The sequence below is a fragment of the Hyperolius riggenbachi genome, chromosome 9 (genome assembly GCF_040937935.1).
Source record: "Hyperolius riggenbachi isolate aHypRig1 chromosome 9, aHypRig1.pri, whole genome shotgun sequence".
NCBI classification, from domain to species: domain Eukaryota; kingdom Metazoa; phylum Chordata; class Amphibia; order Anura; family Hyperoliidae; genus Hyperolius; species Hyperolius riggenbachi.
In genome coordinates this window covers 164,273,017-164,293,596 of record NC_090654.1, presented here as the reverse complement: position 1 = coordinate 164,293,596, position 20,580 = coordinate 164,273,017, and the positions used below count along the sequence as shown (strand labels likewise).

The 20,580-nt window shown below is 45.6% G+C and overlaps 1 protein-coding gene across 3 annotated transcripts in view; it reads left to right on the top strand.

Moving 5' to 3' along the window:
- DCP1A (decapping mRNA 1A) overlaps window positions 1–20,580 on the top strand; it is a 168,230-nt gene that overhangs the window by 60,463 nt on the left and 87,187 nt on the right. For all 3 annotated transcript variants that reach the window (XR_011023994.1, XM_068253648.1, XM_068253649.1), the window contains one exon: window positions 12,026–12,092. Coding sequence is in view for 2 of the 3 variants with exons in the window: in XM_068253648.1 (XP_068109749.1) it covers window positions 12,026–12,092 (67 nt within the window). In the remaining variant the exon portion in view is untranslated. The remainder of the gene's footprint in view (window positions 1–12,025; window positions 12,093–20,580) is intronic.

The window sequence follows — 20,580 nt, the reverse complement described above, 5'->3', positions numbered from 1 at the left end:
GCTAACCAGAGACTGCCTGAATGTTTTACTTGGCCATTATAAGTTGCCCTTAACAAATGCAGCTAGAAAAAAAGTGTTTCTTCACTTTAGGCTGTGAAGCAACACTATCAGAATAAGTTCAAGAGGTTGAGTGTTCTGTATATCCACTGTAGGTCCTATGTTGCCCACATTGCAGTAAGAATGGTTGTTTTCTAGTCCTTTTGGTTGCTTTATAATCATGATCAATAAATTGCCACATATGTGGCGGCATTAAATCAGGATGTTACAAGCATAGGTGGAACATATAATTCCATGCAATATGTTTATAGAACAGGCAGTTTGTGTAAGTTCATTGATTGCTGTTCACTTTGTCTGTTATAAGCAAGAGGACAAACACCACATGATTTTCAGTGGCGTATCTTGTGACTCATACATCTGTGTATTATTTCCATGAAATTTATGACATTGCATCCTTTTGCTGGAATTTCCATATGATTCAATGCCAGCTGAACAGAAGGAGTCCTCTGATGTTGGCAGACAAATGCCAATTGGGGATCTTGTTCTGTGCTCAGCTAGTCATCTTCTGATTTGGCTTGTCTTGCTATCACCTCATGTAATGTTCTTCCAGAACAAGATTTGTGAAACTGAGTTTCCGGAGAGGTCCTTTGTTTGGGTATCGGTGGATGTGGCTGAAGCTATCCTTTTTTGGCAGGTTTTGTTTGTAGTGTAAAAACATTTCAATTATTTCTTCTTAACAGCAAATGGTTTGAAATAATTTAATGAAACGGTGTTATAGTTCAGTATGTGCTCATATTGCTTGATAGTTCACTAGGATTATAAGAAAAATTGGTGAAGGGATAAAATAAACCTTAAAACAGAGTTGCAGTAGTAATAATGTGTAAATGATGTATGTTAAACATGCAAAATCAACCCCTTTCAACAATACATTTGTAGTCCATTATAGAAATTGCTCCTCTGAGAAATGTGATTCCCCCATACTGCCCATTTACAAGCACCTCTTGGTTTAGTAGTATGTATAGGTAATCACCAGTTAGCGAACAAGATGGGGACTGTGTGGGTTTGTTCTTAATCTGAATCTGTCCATAAGTTGAAACACTGTGCCATCTCTGTCCCCTGTACCTCCTCTATGCCTCCATTGCCACATTTGTCCATGGTCATTTTACCCATTTAAAAACCATTTTTCTTTTAATTCTTTTTAAAAAATGATTTTCTCAAAACTACTAGGTCCGTAAGTAACAACTGGCTGAGACTAAATGCAGATAAAACTGAAGTCCTAATCAGAGGGCAGCGCATGACAACAAAATAACTTCCACTGGAAATAGGAGGCACAGATCTACACAGCTCTGAGCATGTGTGTAGCCTGGGTGTTGTAATTGATGGGGTTTTATACTTCAAAACTCGCAGTCCTGCTGTGGTGAAATCATCCTATTTTCAGCTGAACAACATCGCAAAAATCAAGCACCTGATCCAGAAGATCTGCCAATGTTAGTTCATGCCTTCATTACATTCTGACTGGACTATTGTAATGCTGTTTACATCGGCCTTCCAAACAAGGACTTGTAACGCCTACAGCTGATACAGAATACTGCTTTCAGATTGTTAACTAACCAACCTCGTCACTGCCCCATAATACCGGTCTTGCACTCCCTTCACTGGCTACCTATAAAATGGAGGATCCTATTCAAGATCAGCCTACTGCCATTTAAATCACTGCATAATCTGGGCACTGGCTACATGAAAAATGTTGCAGCTGTGTAGCAATCGCTGCAATCTCAGATCCACAGATTCTAATAATCTAGTCATACCCAGAGTCCACCTGAAAGTTTTTGGTCACAGAGCCTTATGTCATGCTGATCCTACATGATGGAACTCCTTACCTCAGCAGATCAGGACAGATCCATCTCTGGACATGTTTAAATCCAGACTGAAAACCCACCTGTTCAGTCAGGCATTTGCAGATATATAATTTTGTTGTCTTATTACTTCATCCTACTATCAATTACTGAATCTGAGAGGGCTTAAGCGCTTTGAGTTCCATGGGAGAAAAGCGTTATAGAAATGTTATTGTTGCTTAATTGGGTCTTCTTTCATCTTTCTCTGGACATATCCATACATTAAAACGACCACAAGCATCACATAGCTGACATGTTGCTGACAAAGATCAGTCCTTAATCGAGGACTGATCTTTGTCCGCAACATGTCAGCTATGTGATGCTTGTGGTTTTTTTAATGTATGGATATGTCCAGAAATAAAGGATCAGATCTCTAGATCTATGCGGACCTCCTGCCTTTCTATTGATGTCTGAAATGGAAGGTAGTTCAGTGCATAAAATAGCTCAGAAGGTGCTAGGTCCTTTGCTTTAAAGAGGATCTGTGTAACGGTTGTGGAACTTTCTCCGTGATCAGCGCACAACGCGTGCGCTGACACAGCGGAAATCCTCCACAAGCGTATATTTGCAGGCACCCAGCAAAAGGTGTTACGCACCTGTAGAGGGAAATTCCTGTCGGCAGATGGCGCTGAGGAGTGCAGAGGAACCAATCCTCTGTACCTCCACAAATGCCAGACAGGAACTGTACGAAGCGCAGAACGCAATCGCAAGAGAGGCGATTGCGAATGAGATTGAGCAAAGGGACAGGTTGTATGTGTGTGCGCCAATCCAGTCGCCACCCCGCGACCGCGCACACACAACAGCAGATATGAAATGGGAACGCGATCGCGAGAGGTGCGATCGCCAGACGTGACACAAGGCAGATCAGAATAGAATACGAGGGTAGCAAAGGCACAGCAAATAATACAATAAGGAGATATGGAAAATAACAAACGCTAGCTAACCGTGAACACCGCACTCATTCGCAACAGTGCACGCGGTTATGCGCGATCTCCACGTGATAAGCACAATAGAGACAAGCACGCCTAACTAACCATTAACAGACAAACATGAAACAGAGGACGCGAGCGCTTGCTTAACGGTTACCTCACCGAGCCTCCAGCAAGCGTAGCAGACAAGACAGACACACGAAAACAGGGACAAGCGAGAGATAGGATCCACAGCACTAGCGAAAAGTGGCTAGCGCGATCCAGGTACAGAGTAGCAGAACAGAAGGATCCCCAGCGCTAGCGAAAAGTAGCTAGCGCGATCCCAGGAAACAGAACAGAAGAGATAGCTGGTAGCAACCGCTGCACCAGCTATACTCCAAGAACAGAGATCAGAACCATTTCCTGTCGACCACCATAGGGGCAGGACAATGGCAACAGGCAAGGCAAGACAGAACAGGCAATACGGATAATACAACCTGACTGGGCTAGAAGGGGAGCCTAAAGCAACCCCCAGGAATTAACTATACTAGATAGCAATGGCTGACACTCCAGCAGTGTCCATCAGGAACAGACCATGGAAGGGAAATGTCCAGCAAAGCATTCTGGGAACCATAAAGCTCTTATAGTGCCAGTCATCAAAGAAGGCAGGTAGGGGATTTGCATAACGAATGTATGCAAATTCCCCAGCAGGAGAACAGACCAGAAACTTGCAATGGAAAGACAGGTCTCTGTTCCAGAGACCTGCAGCCCACAGACTAGAGGAATGGACAAACAGCTGTCTGCCTGTGCAGCCAGCTGAGCGGATCATCACAATCTGTAACGTCAAAAGATCCCCTGGGGGGTACTCACCTCGGGTGGGGGAAGCCTCCGGGATCCTAATGAGGCTTCCCACGCCGTCCTCTGTCCCACGGGGGTCTCGCTGCAGCCCTCCGTGAAAGATGACGTCAATATTTACCTTCCTGGCTCCTGCGCAGGCGCTCTGACGGCTGTCTGCTCCGAACTACACGGAAATACCCGATCGCCGTCGGGTCTCCTCTACTGCGCAGGCGCAAGTTTCCGGCGCCTGCGCAGTAGAGCGGACCCGACTGAGATCGGGTATTTCCGTGTAGTTCGGAGCCGAAAGCAGCCACAGCGCCCCCGCTGGAACCAGCAAAGGTAAATATTGAACTGACAGTCGGGTCTGTCACCGGCTGTTCGGAGGGCTGCAGCGAGACCCCCGTGGGACAGAGGACGGCGTGGGAAGCCTCATTAGGATCCGGAGGCTTCCCCCACCTCAGGTGAGTACCCCCCAGGGGATCTTTTTCATGTTACAGAGTCTCTTTAAAGCCTCTGAAGATGCAGAAGATGTCAGTGCTATGTAACTACTTAATAATAATATGGTAGGACATTAGGCTGTGACTATGACAGGATTACATTGTGGTCTCCTCTGAGGACAGTCAGAGACATGACTATGTACTCTGTAAAGTGCTGCAGGAGATGTCAGTGGTATATAAATACATAATAATAACATGGTAGGACATTAGACTATGACTATGGTAAGATTAGATTGTAAACTCCTCAGAGGACAATCAGGGACATGGCTATGTACTCTGTACAGTGCTGCAGAAGATGTAAGTGCTTTATAAATACATAATAATAATAATAATATGGTAGGGCACTGGACTCCGACTATGGTAGGATTAGATTGTGAGCTCCTCTGAGGACAGTCAGTGACTAGTAAGGCCACATCTGGAATATGGAATTCAGTTCTGGGCACCACATTACAAAAAAGATATTGCAGTTTTAGAGCAGGTGCAGAGACGAGCAACAAAATTGATGCGTGGGATGGAAGGTCTCACTTATCGAGAAAGGTTAGATAAACTGGGTTTATTTAGTCTAGAGAAAAGACGCCTTAGAGGGAATCTAATTAACATGTATAAATACATCAGAGGGCAATATAATACCTTGGCGGATGAGCTTTTTGTCCCTAGGCCTTCTCAAAGGACTAGAGGACATGATCTGCGCATGGAGGAAAAATGTTTTAGCCATTTATTTAGGAAAGGGTTCTTTACAGTAAGAGTGATTAAGATGTGGAATGCATTGCCACAGGAAGTCGTTATGGCAAACTCTATACCTGCATTTAAAGGGGGCTTAGATGCTTTCCTTGCGTTGAAAGACATCCATGGCTACAATTACTAGGTAATGCCTAATGATGTTGATCCAGGGATTTTATCTGATTGCCATCTGGAGTCGGGAAGGAATTTTTCCCTTTAGGGGCTAATTGGACCATGCCTTGTAAGGGTTTTTTCGCCTTCCTCTGGATCAACAGGGATGTGTGAGGGAGCAGGCTGGTGTTGTACTTTATACTGGTTGAACTCGATGGACGTATGTCTTTTTTCAACCAAAATAACTATGTAACTATGTAACTATGACTATGTACTCTGTAAAGTGCTGCAGGAGATGTCAGGGCTATATAAATACATAATAATAATATGGTAGGACATTAGACTATGGTAGGATTAGAGGGTGGGTGGGAAATCGGAGGGGAGGGGGGAATCATGTAGCTAGCGCTGGGCTGCGCATAATCAAAACGCCAGGGAGGTTAAGTGGTGTGACAGAGAGGCAAGGGATGCAAAGAGTTAATAAGCTTTAAAAGGCTGGTAACCAGTGTTGCCAACCGCCCGTAAATTTACGGGCAGCCCGTAAATTTGTATACAAATTAAGCTGCCCGTGAATTCCGTAAGGAATTCAGCAGCGTCCGTAAAAGGGCGGCCAATCGGCCGCCCGCTCTGTTGCAGGACAGCAGCGCAGTGGAGTAGGAGCTGTGGGCAGCGGTGGAGAAGGGGGGCAATCTCCCCCCCCCCCCCCTTCTCTCACCTTAGTGCTCTACCTCCCTCGCTGACTGTCCCCCTCCGACGAGTGACTGGCAGTGGCGTTTGGCAGCGGGCGGGACTTACCTTCCGTCTCGCTCCTGCGCCGGAAGTTCTGCTGCTCTGGTCTGGACCAGACCAGAGTAGCGGCAGATCATCCCGCGCCGGCGACGAGAGAAGACGCAGGTAAGTTCCGCTCGCTGCCGCCTGCCACTGCCAGCCACTCGTCTACTGGGCACATATACCTCTGGCTACATCTTCTGGGGACATATACATCTGGCTACATCTACTGGGCACATATACATCTGGCTACATCTACTGGGCACATATAACCCTGGCTACATCTACTGGGGACGTATACCTCTGGCTACATCTACTGGGCACATATATACCTCTGGCTACATCTACTGGGCACATATACATCTGGCTACATCTACTGGGCACATATATACCTCTGGCTAAATCTACTGGGCACATATACCTCTGGCTACATCTACTGGGCACATATACCTCTGGCTACATCTACTGGGCACATATAACCCTGGCTACATCTACTGGGGACGTATACCTCTGGCTACATCTACTGGGGACGTATACCTCTGGCTACATCTACTGGGCACACATATACCTCTGGCTACATCTACTGGGCACATATATACCTCTGGCTACATCTACTGGGCACATATACATCTGGCTACATCTACTGGGCACATATACATCTGGCTACATCTACTGGGCACATATAACCCTGGCTACATCTACTAGGGACATATAACCCTGGCTACATCTACTAGGGACATATAACCCTGGCTACCCATGGGCACATATACCTCTGGCTACATCTACTGGGCACATATAACCCTGGCTACATCTACTGGGCACATATAACCCTGGCTACATCTACTGGGCACATATAACCCTGGCTACATCTACTGGGCACATATACCTCTGGCTACATCTACTGGGCACATATACCTCTGGCTACATCTACTGGGCACATATACCTCTGGCTACATCTACTGGGCACATATACATCTGGCTACATCTACTGGGCACATATAACCCTGCCTACATATACTGGGGACATATACCTCTGGCTACATATACTGGGCACATATATCTGCTGGCTACATATACTGAGGACACTGGCTGTTTGCCATTATGTGCTTTTACTGGTGAAAAGCTGTCTCTTATTATGTGCATTTACTGGTGAAAAGCTAGCTCTCATTACGTGCATTTACTGGTGAAAAGCTGTCTCTCATTACGTGCATTTACTGGTGAAAAGCTGTCTCTCATTACGTGCATTTACTGGTGAAAGGCGGTCTCTTATGTGCATTTACTGGTGAAACGCTGTCTCTCATTATGTGCATTTACTTGCCATGCCCACTTTAGTCGCCGCAAATTTCCTCGAACATGTTGCCCCCTACCCATTTGACTGCCCCCTCATATGTGCCAGTCTAGAACCGGCCCTGTACCCCTGCCTACATATACTGGGCACATATACCCCTGGCTACCTGTTCTGGGAACATCTCTCCCCCTGGCTACCTGTTCTGGGCACATCTATACCCCTGGCAACCTATTCTGGGGACACCTATAGACCTGGGGCTACCTATTTTTGGGGAACCACTGCTGTCAGATTAAATGTATTTTGGAAGAACCTCTGCCAGATTACATGGATTTTTGGTGAAATGCTGTAAGATTACATGTATTTTGGGGGAAGGGGGGGAAACACTATGGCAGAGCTCAAACTTCCCTGGCAGACCTTTCACAGCAATATTAAAATCCTGTATATTTGGCCCCACCCATGACCACGCCTACATTCTGTTGCGTGGCCACGCCCATTTTTCGGCGCGGCACAAGGTGTTTTGTCAGTAAAAAAAATCTTTTGACAGTAAATTTTTAGGTATTTGTCAGTAAAAAATAACGTGAAAGGTTGGCAACACTGCTGGTAACACTAGTAATTTTGTAAAAAATAAATAAAAATAACCTCACAAGATGTCACTACAGCACAGTGATATAAGTAGCTAGTACCACAGATCACAGGAGGAGTGCATAATTTCAGAAGTATTTGCATCTCATTGATCATCCCTAGTGGTTAGCAGGCTGAATAAACCTTGCGCAAAGGGACTCTATCAGCAATGCGCGAGTCAGCAACCAGGCAATGCTCATTGGTGTGTCAAGATTTACAGTACCTTAAGACCAGTGTAGCAACCGGTCATACAGCGCTTCAGATAATACCTACATTCCAGAGCGGTCCACCAGTCAATCAAATAGCTGCACAGCCCCAGTGCTTCCTGGTCACGTGACTCACGGCCTGTGCATGCGGTTGTTGTGTTCCAAAGCACATCTCCCACAGCTTGCCAATACAAAGTACGCACTCTCTTCCTCGTGGAGGGGAGAGATAAAGAGAAAAATAGTGCACCCTGTGGTGGCATATAGTAATGTGCCACGTAATGCACTTGCTGAGAAACTTCTTGTTTATTTAGCGTATCCTATAAAGCTGCAATCCACATGACTCGACTTTTGGTGTTGGCCTTCGTCAGGGGGTGTGGTTGCAGTACAAAAGGACTCCATGTATACAGGTTGCTCCTCCCTAGCAAAATGTTAACCCTATAAGCCGGCTGGTATAACCGTGCAGAGGGAGAATGCTGTAATCGTTACCACCGATTAATAAAACCTAGTATAAAACTTGGTATAAAATAAAACGGTAATCACAAATTGTTTAAATCAAATAGTCTAGTATTGAACAGTCTGTGCTCAGGCTGTCCTTGAAGCCAACGTCCTCCTTTGCTGTATCTGTTTTTAATGTAAGTTGTGTAATCTGCCTATGTGTGGGCTCTGCACATCTATGCTGCTGGTCAACTTGGGTGCAACTTGTATTTTGGGTGCAACTTGGCAGCACGCCAATGTCTCCTGTTGTACAAATAAATAGCAAAGCAGTAGGAATAAAACATTAAAGCAATCCTGAGACAAAGCTTGGGATCAAAATAAGATACTCACCTGAAGAGGAAGTCTCGGGATCCTATTGAGGCTTCCCTCAGTGGTCTGGTGTCCCCCATCGCTGATTGAGGCCCCTTTCCAAATCGAGGGCCATGCAGCTCCTCTTGCAGTGTGGCCACAGTAGACACGCGAGCACAGCCGTGCATATGAAGTAGCATGGGGCCCGCGGCTCCGGCTTACTGCGCATGTGGGCTCGTGCGGCTACTGTGTGACCACTCTGCAAGAAGAGGAGGTGCACAGCTCTGATATGATTGGCAACAATGACTTGTTGCAAATCTTCTGGGGGCCGTGCTCAGCGATGGCGGACATCAGAGCACCGAGGGAAGCCTCAATAGGATCCTGAGGCTTCCCTCTCTTTAGGTAATTAACTCCCTTTTAATCATCCAAAAAGTGATACAATACATATTCATCCTTAATGAAACAGTTCAAGCAAAAATATGTGCATTCAGGCCATTGGAGGGCAGTTGGAGTTAAAGGGATACTGTAAGGGGGTCAGGGGAAAATGAGTTGAAGTTACCCGGGGCTTCTAATGGTCCCCCACAGACATCCTGTGCCCGCGCAGCCACTCACCGATGCTCCGGCCCCGCCTCCAGTTCACTTCTGGAATTTCCGACTTTAAAGTCTGAAAACCACTGCGCCTGCGTTGCCGTGTCCCCGCTTCCCCTGATGTCACCAGGAGCGCACGGTGCAGGCCCAGACCATACTGGGCCTGCGCAGTACGCTCCTGGTGCCTTCAGCGGGAGTGAGGACACGGCAATGCAGGCGCAGTGGTTTTCAGACTTTAAAGGGAAGGTTCAGGGACTAGCTAAAAAAAAATAAAAATCCATTTCCACTTACCTGGGGCTTCCTCCAGCCCGTGGCAGGCAGGAGGTGCCCTCGGCGCCGCTCCGCAGGCTCCCGGTGGTCTCCGGTGGCCGACCCGACCTGGCCAGGCCGGCAGCCAGGTCGGGCCTCTTCTGCGCTCCGTGGTGCGTTCCACGCCGGCCCGCTGACGTCATCGGACGTCCTCCGGGTTGTACTGCGCAGGCTCAGAACTACTGAGCCTGCGCAGTACAGCCCGGAGGACGTCCGATGACGTCAGCGCGCCGGCGTGGAACGCACCATGGAGCGCAGAAGAGGCCCGACCTGGCCGCCGGCCTGGCCAGGTCGGGTCGGCCACCGGGAGCCTGCGGAGCGGCGCCGAGGGCACCTCCTGCCTGCCACGGGCTGGAGGAAGCCCCAGGTAAGTGGAAATGGATTTTTATTTTTTTTAGCTAGTCCCTGAACCTTCCCTTTAAAGTCGGAAATTCCAGAAGTGAACTGGAGGCGGGGCCGGAGCATCGGTGAGTGGCTGTGCGGGCACAGGATGTCTGCGGGGGACCATTAGAAGCCCCGAGTAACTTCAACTCATTTTCCCCTGACCCCCCTACAGTTTCCCTTTAATAAATCCATCTAATTTCCAATTAGGAAAAGGCCTTGATCACACTACCCCCTCTCCAATTGGGTTTAATGCTATCTATCCCATAGAACTTGAAGCCATTTGGATTTCTCCCATGTACTTATCTTTTATTACCTTTGCAAAGTGTTCCACAATGCTGTGCGCCATTTTCTCAGGGTTCTTTAAATTGTAGGTGTGTTTGGAACATATTTTCTTAACAGGTCTCCCAGTGTGGCCCACACATTGCAGGCCGCAGTTATGCACTGCTCGTGTGTTGCTTCCACTGTGGATTGCCCTTGCTTGCTTTGCACTCCGGCCAAGTTGATAAATCGCTTTACAAAAGAACTGCCTTTACTGGTCAATGTTCTATTGCCCTGGCGATTGAAAATTGACAGGTTATTGGTTTTCATAAGGTGGGAAACGTCTGCTCACAAACCGTTGTTATAAGAGGGTTATGTCTTGAATGCTCATTTAGTGCAGCACATTTCTAACTGGTAAATGTAAATAGGGCAGGTGATTATGGAAAGACTTGCAAATATCTTGCCTTCCATAGACATGCTACAGTTGAAGATTTTTTTGTTTTTGTTCTTATGACTAGTTTAGTATTAAACTGTAGTAGCATATGAGCTTGAGCAAGCTCCCCAAATTTTCATTCTGCTGTATTCTGGTCCAATAGCGTTAGAGAAGTAAATTAGTTTGTGGGACTGGCTGTCTTCATGCAATGTTGACAGCTCTGGGACATCCTGACATAGTACTGATTTGCTGAGACTTGTAATGTGTTGTGTTTATCAATCTCTTCGATGAATAGCAGTTGAAAGCCTGCGATGTCTCATCTTTTACAACTCTGACTAAATGTCTTAACTGAGTCACAGTTTAGATACTGCCAACATTCATATGCTGAGAAAACTGAGACATCCCTGTAGGTAGTTAATGCATTTTACAAAAATCACGTGTTGCTCTTGTCTGAATCATTCATCCTAATGTGCTCTAAGGCTTGACCATTAACGTACAAAAAATAAAATAAAGGTATGCATAAAAACCTCTCCCTATTGTCGGGGTAATAAAGGCGTCTGAACCCTTGACAACTAGGGGGTTGCTTGTAAATTCTACTGAGCAGATTTAATAATCTGTTAGAGGCAATTATGTCACCAACATTAAGAGGATGGTTAAAAACTATGAGGGTCCTTGCTAATCATACCCCCCACACACCTGTCGTTTTGGAGTGGGGTGTAGCTATCTCACATATATATCGGTAACCTAATTTATAGACCTCTGAATGGGTGAAGAGTCTCTAACCCAGTGGCAATCAATTTGCAGTGTTCGAATATATTTTATAAGCACCTATTTATTATGTATGTATGCATGCATGCATGCATGCATGCATACATACATGCATACATACATGCATGCATGCATACATACATACATACATACATACATACATACATACATACATACATACATACATACATACATACATACATACATACATACATACAAGGGCAAGTCCAAATCATGAGTAAGCGATCCTACGCCAGTTATGCATTTAGGAAAACTTTCTGATGGAGTTTTTTATAGAGTCTTTTATAGAATATGAGAACAATACAGGGGAAAAAAGGCCTATCGAGACAAACTATATCAGAATGTAACATCTTAATGAAATACACTGAGGCTCGGGGGTGAGTGACTGCACAGGCACAGGATGTCTGCGGGGGACTATTAGAAGCCCCGGGTAAGTTCAACTTTTTTTTTTCCCTACCCACCCCCCCCCCCCCCCCCCCCCTTACAGTAGTCCTTTAAATGTAACTAGAATAAACGTTTTGTGATCTGGTATTGTACAGCTTGTGGGTGGTTTGCAGCTATCTTGTGTGACTGGAGAAGACACATATTTGAGGTGTTGGGGTTCTTATCTTGTGTTTTATGTGTTTCTATCTCTTCCAGTGTCCATTTACAGTATCTGGTTTTATGACAAGGATGACTGTCAGAGGATTGCCAGACTGATGACCCAGTGAGTACGATTAAAGTCTTTTCATCTTTAAGTGGCTGCTGTATTATAAAGATGACTTGTTAGTGAATGCTAAATATAGCAGATGAACTGGGTTTTCATATATTGCTTTAGTAATTTAAGAAACCATGTTGTTCTGTTTTAAAGGATTTTTACACCTATAATTGACTATTTTACATCTTACTACTGTCTTCACACATCGTCGAGTAATGTATATCCATAATATTATCAAAACAGCAGAGCGCTCAACAACTCTTAGATCTATTACAATATTCAAGTCCTTTTCAAGCTAACAGCCAAAAAGTCCTCCCACAAATGCAGATCACTTCTATGTCTTCCACAGTCTTCATGCAATCCGATATTCCATCACTTATAAATAATATACGCTCACCAGAATAAATGGCCAATCAATCAAGATCAGCAAAACACGTGTTTGGCCCAGCCTGTGATCACTCTTCTATCTGTTGTCGCTCTTCTTATACTCAGTAGTCATGTAGGGAAAATAAACTTCAATAGTGTGATACTGTTAAGAACATAGGCATCTGCTTTTCACCAGTGCTCCCCTATTGACCAAAACTGTCACCAGCGTGTCTCCACCACCTTAGTAGGTAAGCCTCTCACCAGACTCTGTGGCCGACCCCTCACAGACCAGCAATTCAGCGTGTGTGTTACAAGTCTTTGCCTCCAGCATCAAGTTTTCCAAAACTCAAACAACGCTTGACATAGCATAATTCCGTTTATTCATAAAAAGCATTAAAAAGTAGTGCACTCACATGTGTTCCATAAAATATGCGCATGTAAAAAGTATCTTTCCCCTCGAGGTCTTAGCGTCTCACCGGCTCTCCAGGCCACGCCCAACTAGTTTCGTCATCCGACTCATCAGGGGCTTGCATGTGAGTGCACTACTTTTTAATGCTTTTTATGAATAAACGGAATTATGCTATGTCAAGCGTTGTTTGAGTTTTGGAAAACTTGATGCTGGAGGCAAAGACTTGTAACACACACGCTGAATTGCTGGTCTGTGAGGGGTCGGCCACAGAGTCTGGTGAGAGGCTTACCTACTAAGGTGGTGGAGACACGCTGGTGACAGTTTTGGTCAATAGGGGAGCACTGGTGAAAAGCAGATGCCTATGTTCTTAACAGTATCACACTATTGAAGTTTATTTTCCCTACATGACTACTGAGTATAAGAAGAGCGACAACAGATAGAAGAGTGATCACAGGCTGGGCCAAACACGTGTTTTGCTGATCTTGATTGATTGGCCATTTATTCTGGTGAGCGTATATTATTTATAAGTGATGGAATATCGGATTGCATGAAGACTGTGGAAGACATAGAAGTGATCTGCATTTGTGGGAGGACTTTTTGGCTGTTAGCTTGAAAAGGACTTGAATATTGTAATAGATCTAAGAGTTGTTGAGCGCTCTGCTGTTTTGATAATATTATTTATGTGAGAGTGACACGCACTATTTGCACAGCGATCCAACAAAGATAGCTTACTATTGTGGAGAGATCAGTGAGGAGCGCAGAATTATTTCAGTATCCAATGTATATCCATACCTTGAAACCAAATTCCTGCAAACAGTGACAACCATTGAAAAATGATGAATTTGCTATAGCTGGCTGTTGAGATTCACTCGAGAGTGATACTTTCACTTTAGTCTTTAGGAGGTGAGGGCAGTTTCTAGAACAATTAATGGAAATCTGGAACCTTAAACTATACTAAACAACTTAAACTGACTATAAGGAAGCAAAGGTAGTTCATCTTCTAAGGTTCCTTATCTTTAAAGGACCCCTGTAGTGTGAGGGAGGTGAAGGCTACCATGTTTGTGCAGTTTTAACCCATACTACTTTCTTAGCTGTTAAACTGATCCTTGGCCACTAATACTTTAAACCACCGAGCCAAAATGAAGGGGGGATTTAACTCAAGTCTGACTTAATTGGCTTTATACTTGATGTGTGACTGTAGATGTGCAACTTAGAAACTACTGAAGTCAAATGATCTAAAAGACAACCACACAATAAGCAATTTGTTAAAATGAGTAAAGATGGCAGCCTCCATACTACAGTTTTCCTTTAAAGAGAACCCGAGGTGTGTTTAAAGAATGTTATCTGCAAACAGAGGCTGGATCTGCCTATACAGCCCAGCCTCTGTTGCTATCCCAAACCCCACTAAGGTCCCCCTGCACTCTGCAATCCCTCATAACTCACAGCCATGCTGTGAGGCTTTGTTTACATCTGTAGTGTCAGTCTCAGCTGCTCCCCCGCCTCCTGCATAGCTCCGGTCCCTGCCCCCGTCCCTTCCCTCCAATCAGCAGGGAGGGAAGGGATGCAGGCGGGGACTGGAGTTCTGCAGGAGGCGGGGAGAGCAGCAGACTGACACTATAGAGATAAACACAGCCAGCTCTGACAAGCTGTTTGTCAGCAGCGTGGCTGTGATTTATGAGGGATTGCAGAGTGCAGGGGGACCTTAGGGGGGTTTGGGATAGCAACAGAGGCTGGGCTGTATAGGCAGATCCAGCCTCTGTATGCAGATAATATTCTTCAAACCCACCTCGGGTTCTCTTTAAATAAGACCTTATCAGAACTCTAGTGACATCCTTTATCTTATGTACAGAAGCCTACATAAATGCTAAGCTGGGTACAAACACGGATGTAGAGCACTGAACACAATGAACTCTTGTTCAATTGTCTCTTGACCGATAAAACCTAGACTGTCAGAACTGGCTGTATCTTGCCCAACATTCTAGTGCTAGAAGCCAGGAAGGAAAGGCGGAGGTATCTAGAGATACTGAATCCCCTGACATCTCAAGACACTGGACCTGTCAGCACTTGTGCATACTGTCACTTGTAGAACATATTAGTCCCCTGTGATTGTAATAAAATAAAATAAAAAAATGAGTTAGAAGCATACATTATAATGAAGTTAATAAAATAGATCAAACAAATGACTTATTTGCACATACATACCATGTAGGTAGGTACATGAAATGCACAGGTATGTATAAAATCCATCTTACAATAATATACATTGGGTATCCTTGCTTGTGTTAACTGTTAAGGTGGGGGTGCCCAGTATGTAGATCGGGATCTACCGGTAGATCGCGAACGAATATCAGGTAGATCGCGGCAGCAGCCTGTCAAATTTTACTGCCGGTGCACTGCTCTTGATTGCGGCTGCTGCATTCTGTTAAATTGTGCTGCTCTGCTTTCCAACGCAGAGCAGCACACAGACAATTGAGGGGAGAGGCAAAGAGAGAGGCACAGCTGAAGGGGAGAGGCGCGGCTGAAGGGGAGGCGCAACTGAATGAGAGACAGCGTCTCCCCCCACCAGCACTTCCTATGGGAGATAACCATCCTTCGTCCTTGGCCCTCCCCTTCCAGCAGTTCATGTGGCTTAGGGAGGAAGAAGAGTTGGTGGCGAGTCGCTGTGTGAGCGCAGCTACACAGCAAGAAGTGGTTATTTTTTATAATGGACACCAGGGATTTGGGGGTACGGTTAACTATGTGGCGGGGGTCTTATTACTTTGTAGGGGGGACTCTGTTACTATGCTTGAGAAGGGGGACTGGGGGGAGGGGGAGTGATTGTATGAATCTACTTATATTATGTTGGGATGGGGAAGCTATGACTAATTAATTATATTTAAGGATTTGAGAGGTAGCTTGCCCAATTATTGTTGGAAGATTAAGGGGGAGATTCTTCTTAAATGTGTGGATTTAGGGGGGACTCTGATCTATATTTGAATATTTATGGAGGGCCCTGCCTAATTACTTTGTTTGAAAGTGGGACTCTGCCCAATTATGTGTGTGTGTTTTACTTTTTTTTCGGGGGGGGGGGGGGGGGAGGAGGATGGGGTGTTTGCTGTAGTGCAGTAGATCACTTTGACCGGATAGTTCCATAAAGCAGCTTGCGAGCTGAAAAAGTTAAGGATTTTAAAGAACTGAAGCAAGAGTGATATGGAGGTGGCCATATTTATTTCCTTTTAAGGAATACCATTTGCCTGGCTATCCTGCTGATCCTCTGCCTCTAATACTTTTAGCCATCGACCCTGAACAAGCACATGCAGATCAGGTGTTTCTGACATTGTCAGATCTGTCAAGAATAGCTGCATGCTTGTTTCTGGTAGGGTTCGGACACTATTGCAGTCAAATAAAACAGAAGGGCTGCCAAGCAACTGGTATTGTTTAAAAGGAAATAAATACGGCAGCCTCCATATTCTTCTCATTTCAGTTGTCCAGTATACATAGTATACAGTTTCCTGTACATTTTTTTTTTTTTTAAAGTACATGTTACTTTAAGGTGCACCCGTTACTAAAGAAGCAGTCATAGACTATCTTACAGCAGAGTTCTGTTTTTCCTGGATGTAACGCTGGTGATCTGGCTATAATACTTCCTGAATAACTACTCATCGGAGGTCTTGTTCTACGTTGTGACCTCCTCGTCACAAGTACTGATGTGAAACGTCAGCTGGTGAGCTCTGTCTTCCCCTCCATGCATCTGATAGGATGAGCTAGGCAGGAGGGCAGAGAATTAAATGACAGTGGACCAGGCCAATGCTCATGTGCACAGAATGGGGGGATTTTTACAAGATGTTGAATTTAAAGGTCCAGTGGGCTGGATAGTGTACTAGTTAAGAGCTCTGCTTCTAACACAGGAGACCTGGGTTTGAGTCTTGTCTCTTCCTGTTTAGTAACAGCTCTTAAAGGTGTCCACGCCGGGAACGCCCCACCGCATCACAGGAAGGGGCGTGGCTACTGCGTTCCACGGTTGCCCTCCCAAACCAGAAATCCACCAGTTGGAGCATGCCCAAAGCGCCACTGCGGTCCGGAAGGGATAACCCGGCAACAAAGGTGGGACGCAAGCTGCCACAATAATTTTATCGTGGATTGCATAGCAACTTTGCCGGGTTAAGTAAACAGGTAAGGCCGGAAGGAGGCTCACAGTACATCGCAAGGGGGAAAACAAATGCTAATCTTCCGAGATGATGTATGGAGGAAAACCCCCAATGGAAACCCCATTTCCGGCTCCACCTGGTACAATGGACTGTTGAAGGGGAACAGTCGTATTATACATATATACAATAAAACAATTACATTAAAAAGGGGACACATTCCCCACAACCAATCCCATCGGTGCGCAACAGGAAGAACCCCCCCCCCCCCCTACTCAACCCCAGTAGGACAATTATAGGAACTGTGCATATTTCAAGCTGTCATTAAGACCAGTGGCATTAGAAGCTTTTAAATCAAAAATCCAGCGACACTCAGGTTGGAATAACAATTTATCAAAATCGCCACCTCTCACTGGCGGATGTACACGATCCACATGACTGAAAAATATAAGATTGGAAGGATTCTTATTGCATGCTATGATGTCTCGTGACTGGAGTTCCAAAATTATGATTTTCAAAAATCATTAACATGATCATACATGCGACGTTGAAAGTTTCTCGTAGTCTTGCCTATGTACAGGGTGGGCCATTTATATGGATACACCTTAATAAAATGGTAATGGTTGGTGATATTAACTTCCTGTTTGTGGCACATTAGTATATGTGAGAGGGAAACTTTTCAAGATGGGTGGTGACCATGGCGACCATTTTGAAATTGGCCATTTTTAATCCAACTTTTGTTTTTTCAAAAGAAAGAGGGACATGTGACACCTCAAACTTATTGGGAATTTCACTAGAAAAAATGGTGTACTTAAAATGTGTTCAATGTGCTGCCCATTGTGATTGTCAATGCAACCCTCTTCTCCTACTTTTCACACACTGATAGCAACACTGCAGGAGAAATGCTAGCACAGGCTTCCAATATCCGTAGTTTCAGGTGCTGCACATCTCGTAACCTCACAGCATAGACCATTGCCTTCAGATGACCCCAAAGATAAGTCTAAGGGGGTCAGATCGGGAGACCTTGGGGGGGCCATTCAACTGGCCCACGACGACCAATCCACTTTCTAGGAAACTGTTCATCTAGGAATGCTCGGACCTGACACCCATAAACAGGACAGTTCCAATCTGTCATTGAGACCAATCAGTCCCATGGCTTCAGTGCGCAGACTAACTCGTCGGGTCTGTTCACGATCACAGTCGCCCCCTCTAGGGGAGGGAGTGACATGTAAAAGGCCTGCAAATCGCAAACAACTAGCTTTCACCCCCCCCCCCCCATGAACCTCTCTCACGTGTTCAATGAGCCGGGGGCAACCTCTTCCTAACTTGATAGATTGTAGGTGCTCACCCACTCTTTCCTTCAATGGTCGAGTGGTTTTGCCCACATAAAAAAAGTTACAGGGGAAAAATAGAACATATGAGACAAATTTTGTTTAACAGGTAAAAAATGCTCTTACTTCCCACTGAACCCCACCCATGCGGTAGTTTGTGCCCTCCCACATGTAGGGGCAATATTTACAGTTGCCACACCTGTGGTTACCTTTGGGGTGCCCAACTGTTAACCAACTGTGAACTGTCAGTGAGCAAAATTCACTCCGGGTGAGAATGTCTCCCAAAGTGGGGGCCCTTCTAAATGCAATTCTGGGGGGTCAGGAAAAACCTTCTGGAGAGTGGGATCTGTTGTAATTACTGCTTAATTTTTCTTTATTATCTGTGTCAACTTTCTCGACATGGGGGTGTAATCAAAGGTAAAGGGGTTCTTTTATTTCCTTTTTGAACTTCTGGATAGGAGGGAGGTCATATCTTTATTCCTAACCCTATCCTGGGCTTTTTCAAGGAGGCATTTGTCATAATTCCTAGATTCCAGGCGTGCAGTAAGATCCTGCGACTGTTTTTCAAAAGTATTCAGACTTGAGTTATTCCGTCTTAAATATAAGTACTGGCCATATGTCAGGGAGGTTTTGACGTGCACTGGGTGAAAGCTGTCTCTGTGCAGCAGGTAGTTTACAGATGTGGACTTCCTGAATCCCGCAAATATCAGGCTGATTCCATCGGGCTTGATCTTCAAGTCCAAAAAACTGATGGATTTATCACTTATTTCCGAGGTAAAGCACATATTTACCTGATTGTTGTTCAGGAAGTCCACGAATGCCAGGAACTCATCCGCCATCCGCCATACCACCAGCACATTATCCACATAGCGGGCCGAAGTTTTGATGTTGCGTCTGAACAAGTTCCTTGGGCTCATCACATAGTCCTCCGCCCATGCCCCAGGCCAGCACAGGCCAGCGTAGGTACATGTCACAGAGGTCCCCATGGCCGTCCCGGAGGTCTGGTGGTACCACCTTCCATCGAACAAAAACGCATTGTGCGTCAGAACAAATTTCAGACAATCGCACAAGAAATCCTTGTACCCCTCGTCTTTGTTCGTTCTGTCCAGAAACCTTCGGACCGCTCTTATTCTCTCCTCGTGCGGTATTCTGCTGTAGAGACTTTCCACGTCAATCGTGGCTAATTTATAGCCCGGTTGCCATGTTATGTTTTTGACAAGATTGATCATGTCTACAGTATCGGCGAGGTAAGCCGGAACCCCCACGAGCAAGGGACGCAGCAGGTGGTCCAGGAATCGGGACAATTGTTCCGTGAGTGAGCCGCACCCCAAGACGATAGGTCGTCCTGGGGGATTCTCTGTGGAGTTATGTAATTTGGGAAGGTGGTACGAGGGTGTTGGGGGGAGGGACACTGGGAGTAGGTCAACTTCCAACCTCTGCAACATGTACCCTTTTTCAAATCCCCGCCTTAGCAAAGTGCAGAGAGTCGACTGGTACCTGGAAGTGGGGTTGTTTGCCAACCTGGCATAATAGACAAGATTGTCGAGTTGCCTATACGCCTCTTCTGTGTAAAATTCGCTGGACATGATCACCACATTCCCCCCTTTGTCGGACTGTTTTATCACCAGGTCGCGATGTTGTAGCCATCTAATGGCTGCCTTGTCGTTTTTGTTTAAATTGTTGGGGGCTCGATCATAACAGTGCTTTCATTTCTGCGGCGACCTGGTGAAAAAACTGGTCCGTAGGCAAACCAGGGGGAATGGGTATTGGCCATGTTGATTTGCAGGCCCGGAAATTTCTAGGGTGCCCTAGAGAGAGTTCAAGTATAGACACAGTGCCCTCCTCCCCTGTATGGCATGAACCTCCCTCCTCCCACAGCTCCTCCAGTATCCAGATTGCCTCTATTTCGGCGGGGTCCCAGTCCACCATGGGACTAAAGTGGACATGGGGCTCGTTGCCGAAGTTGGGCCTCCATCACCTTTCCTTGGAGCCCCTCTATTTCCTCCCCATTCTGATAAAGCTGGTTGATCATCATCTTTCTTGTGGTTTTATATAGGTCAATGAAAAAGTCTACATAGTCAAAGTTCTGTGTGGGTGAGAAACCCAGACCCTTTTTGAGTAGTGCAAGACAGCATTCTGGTATGGATGTGTCGGTTAAAGTGACCACTTGCAACTCTCCATCTAGAGGGGACTGAATTAAATGTCCCTTTGACTTTACTCTCTGGTTCTCCTCTTGATGTTGCCTTGCAGGTTCCTGGCTGCTACTG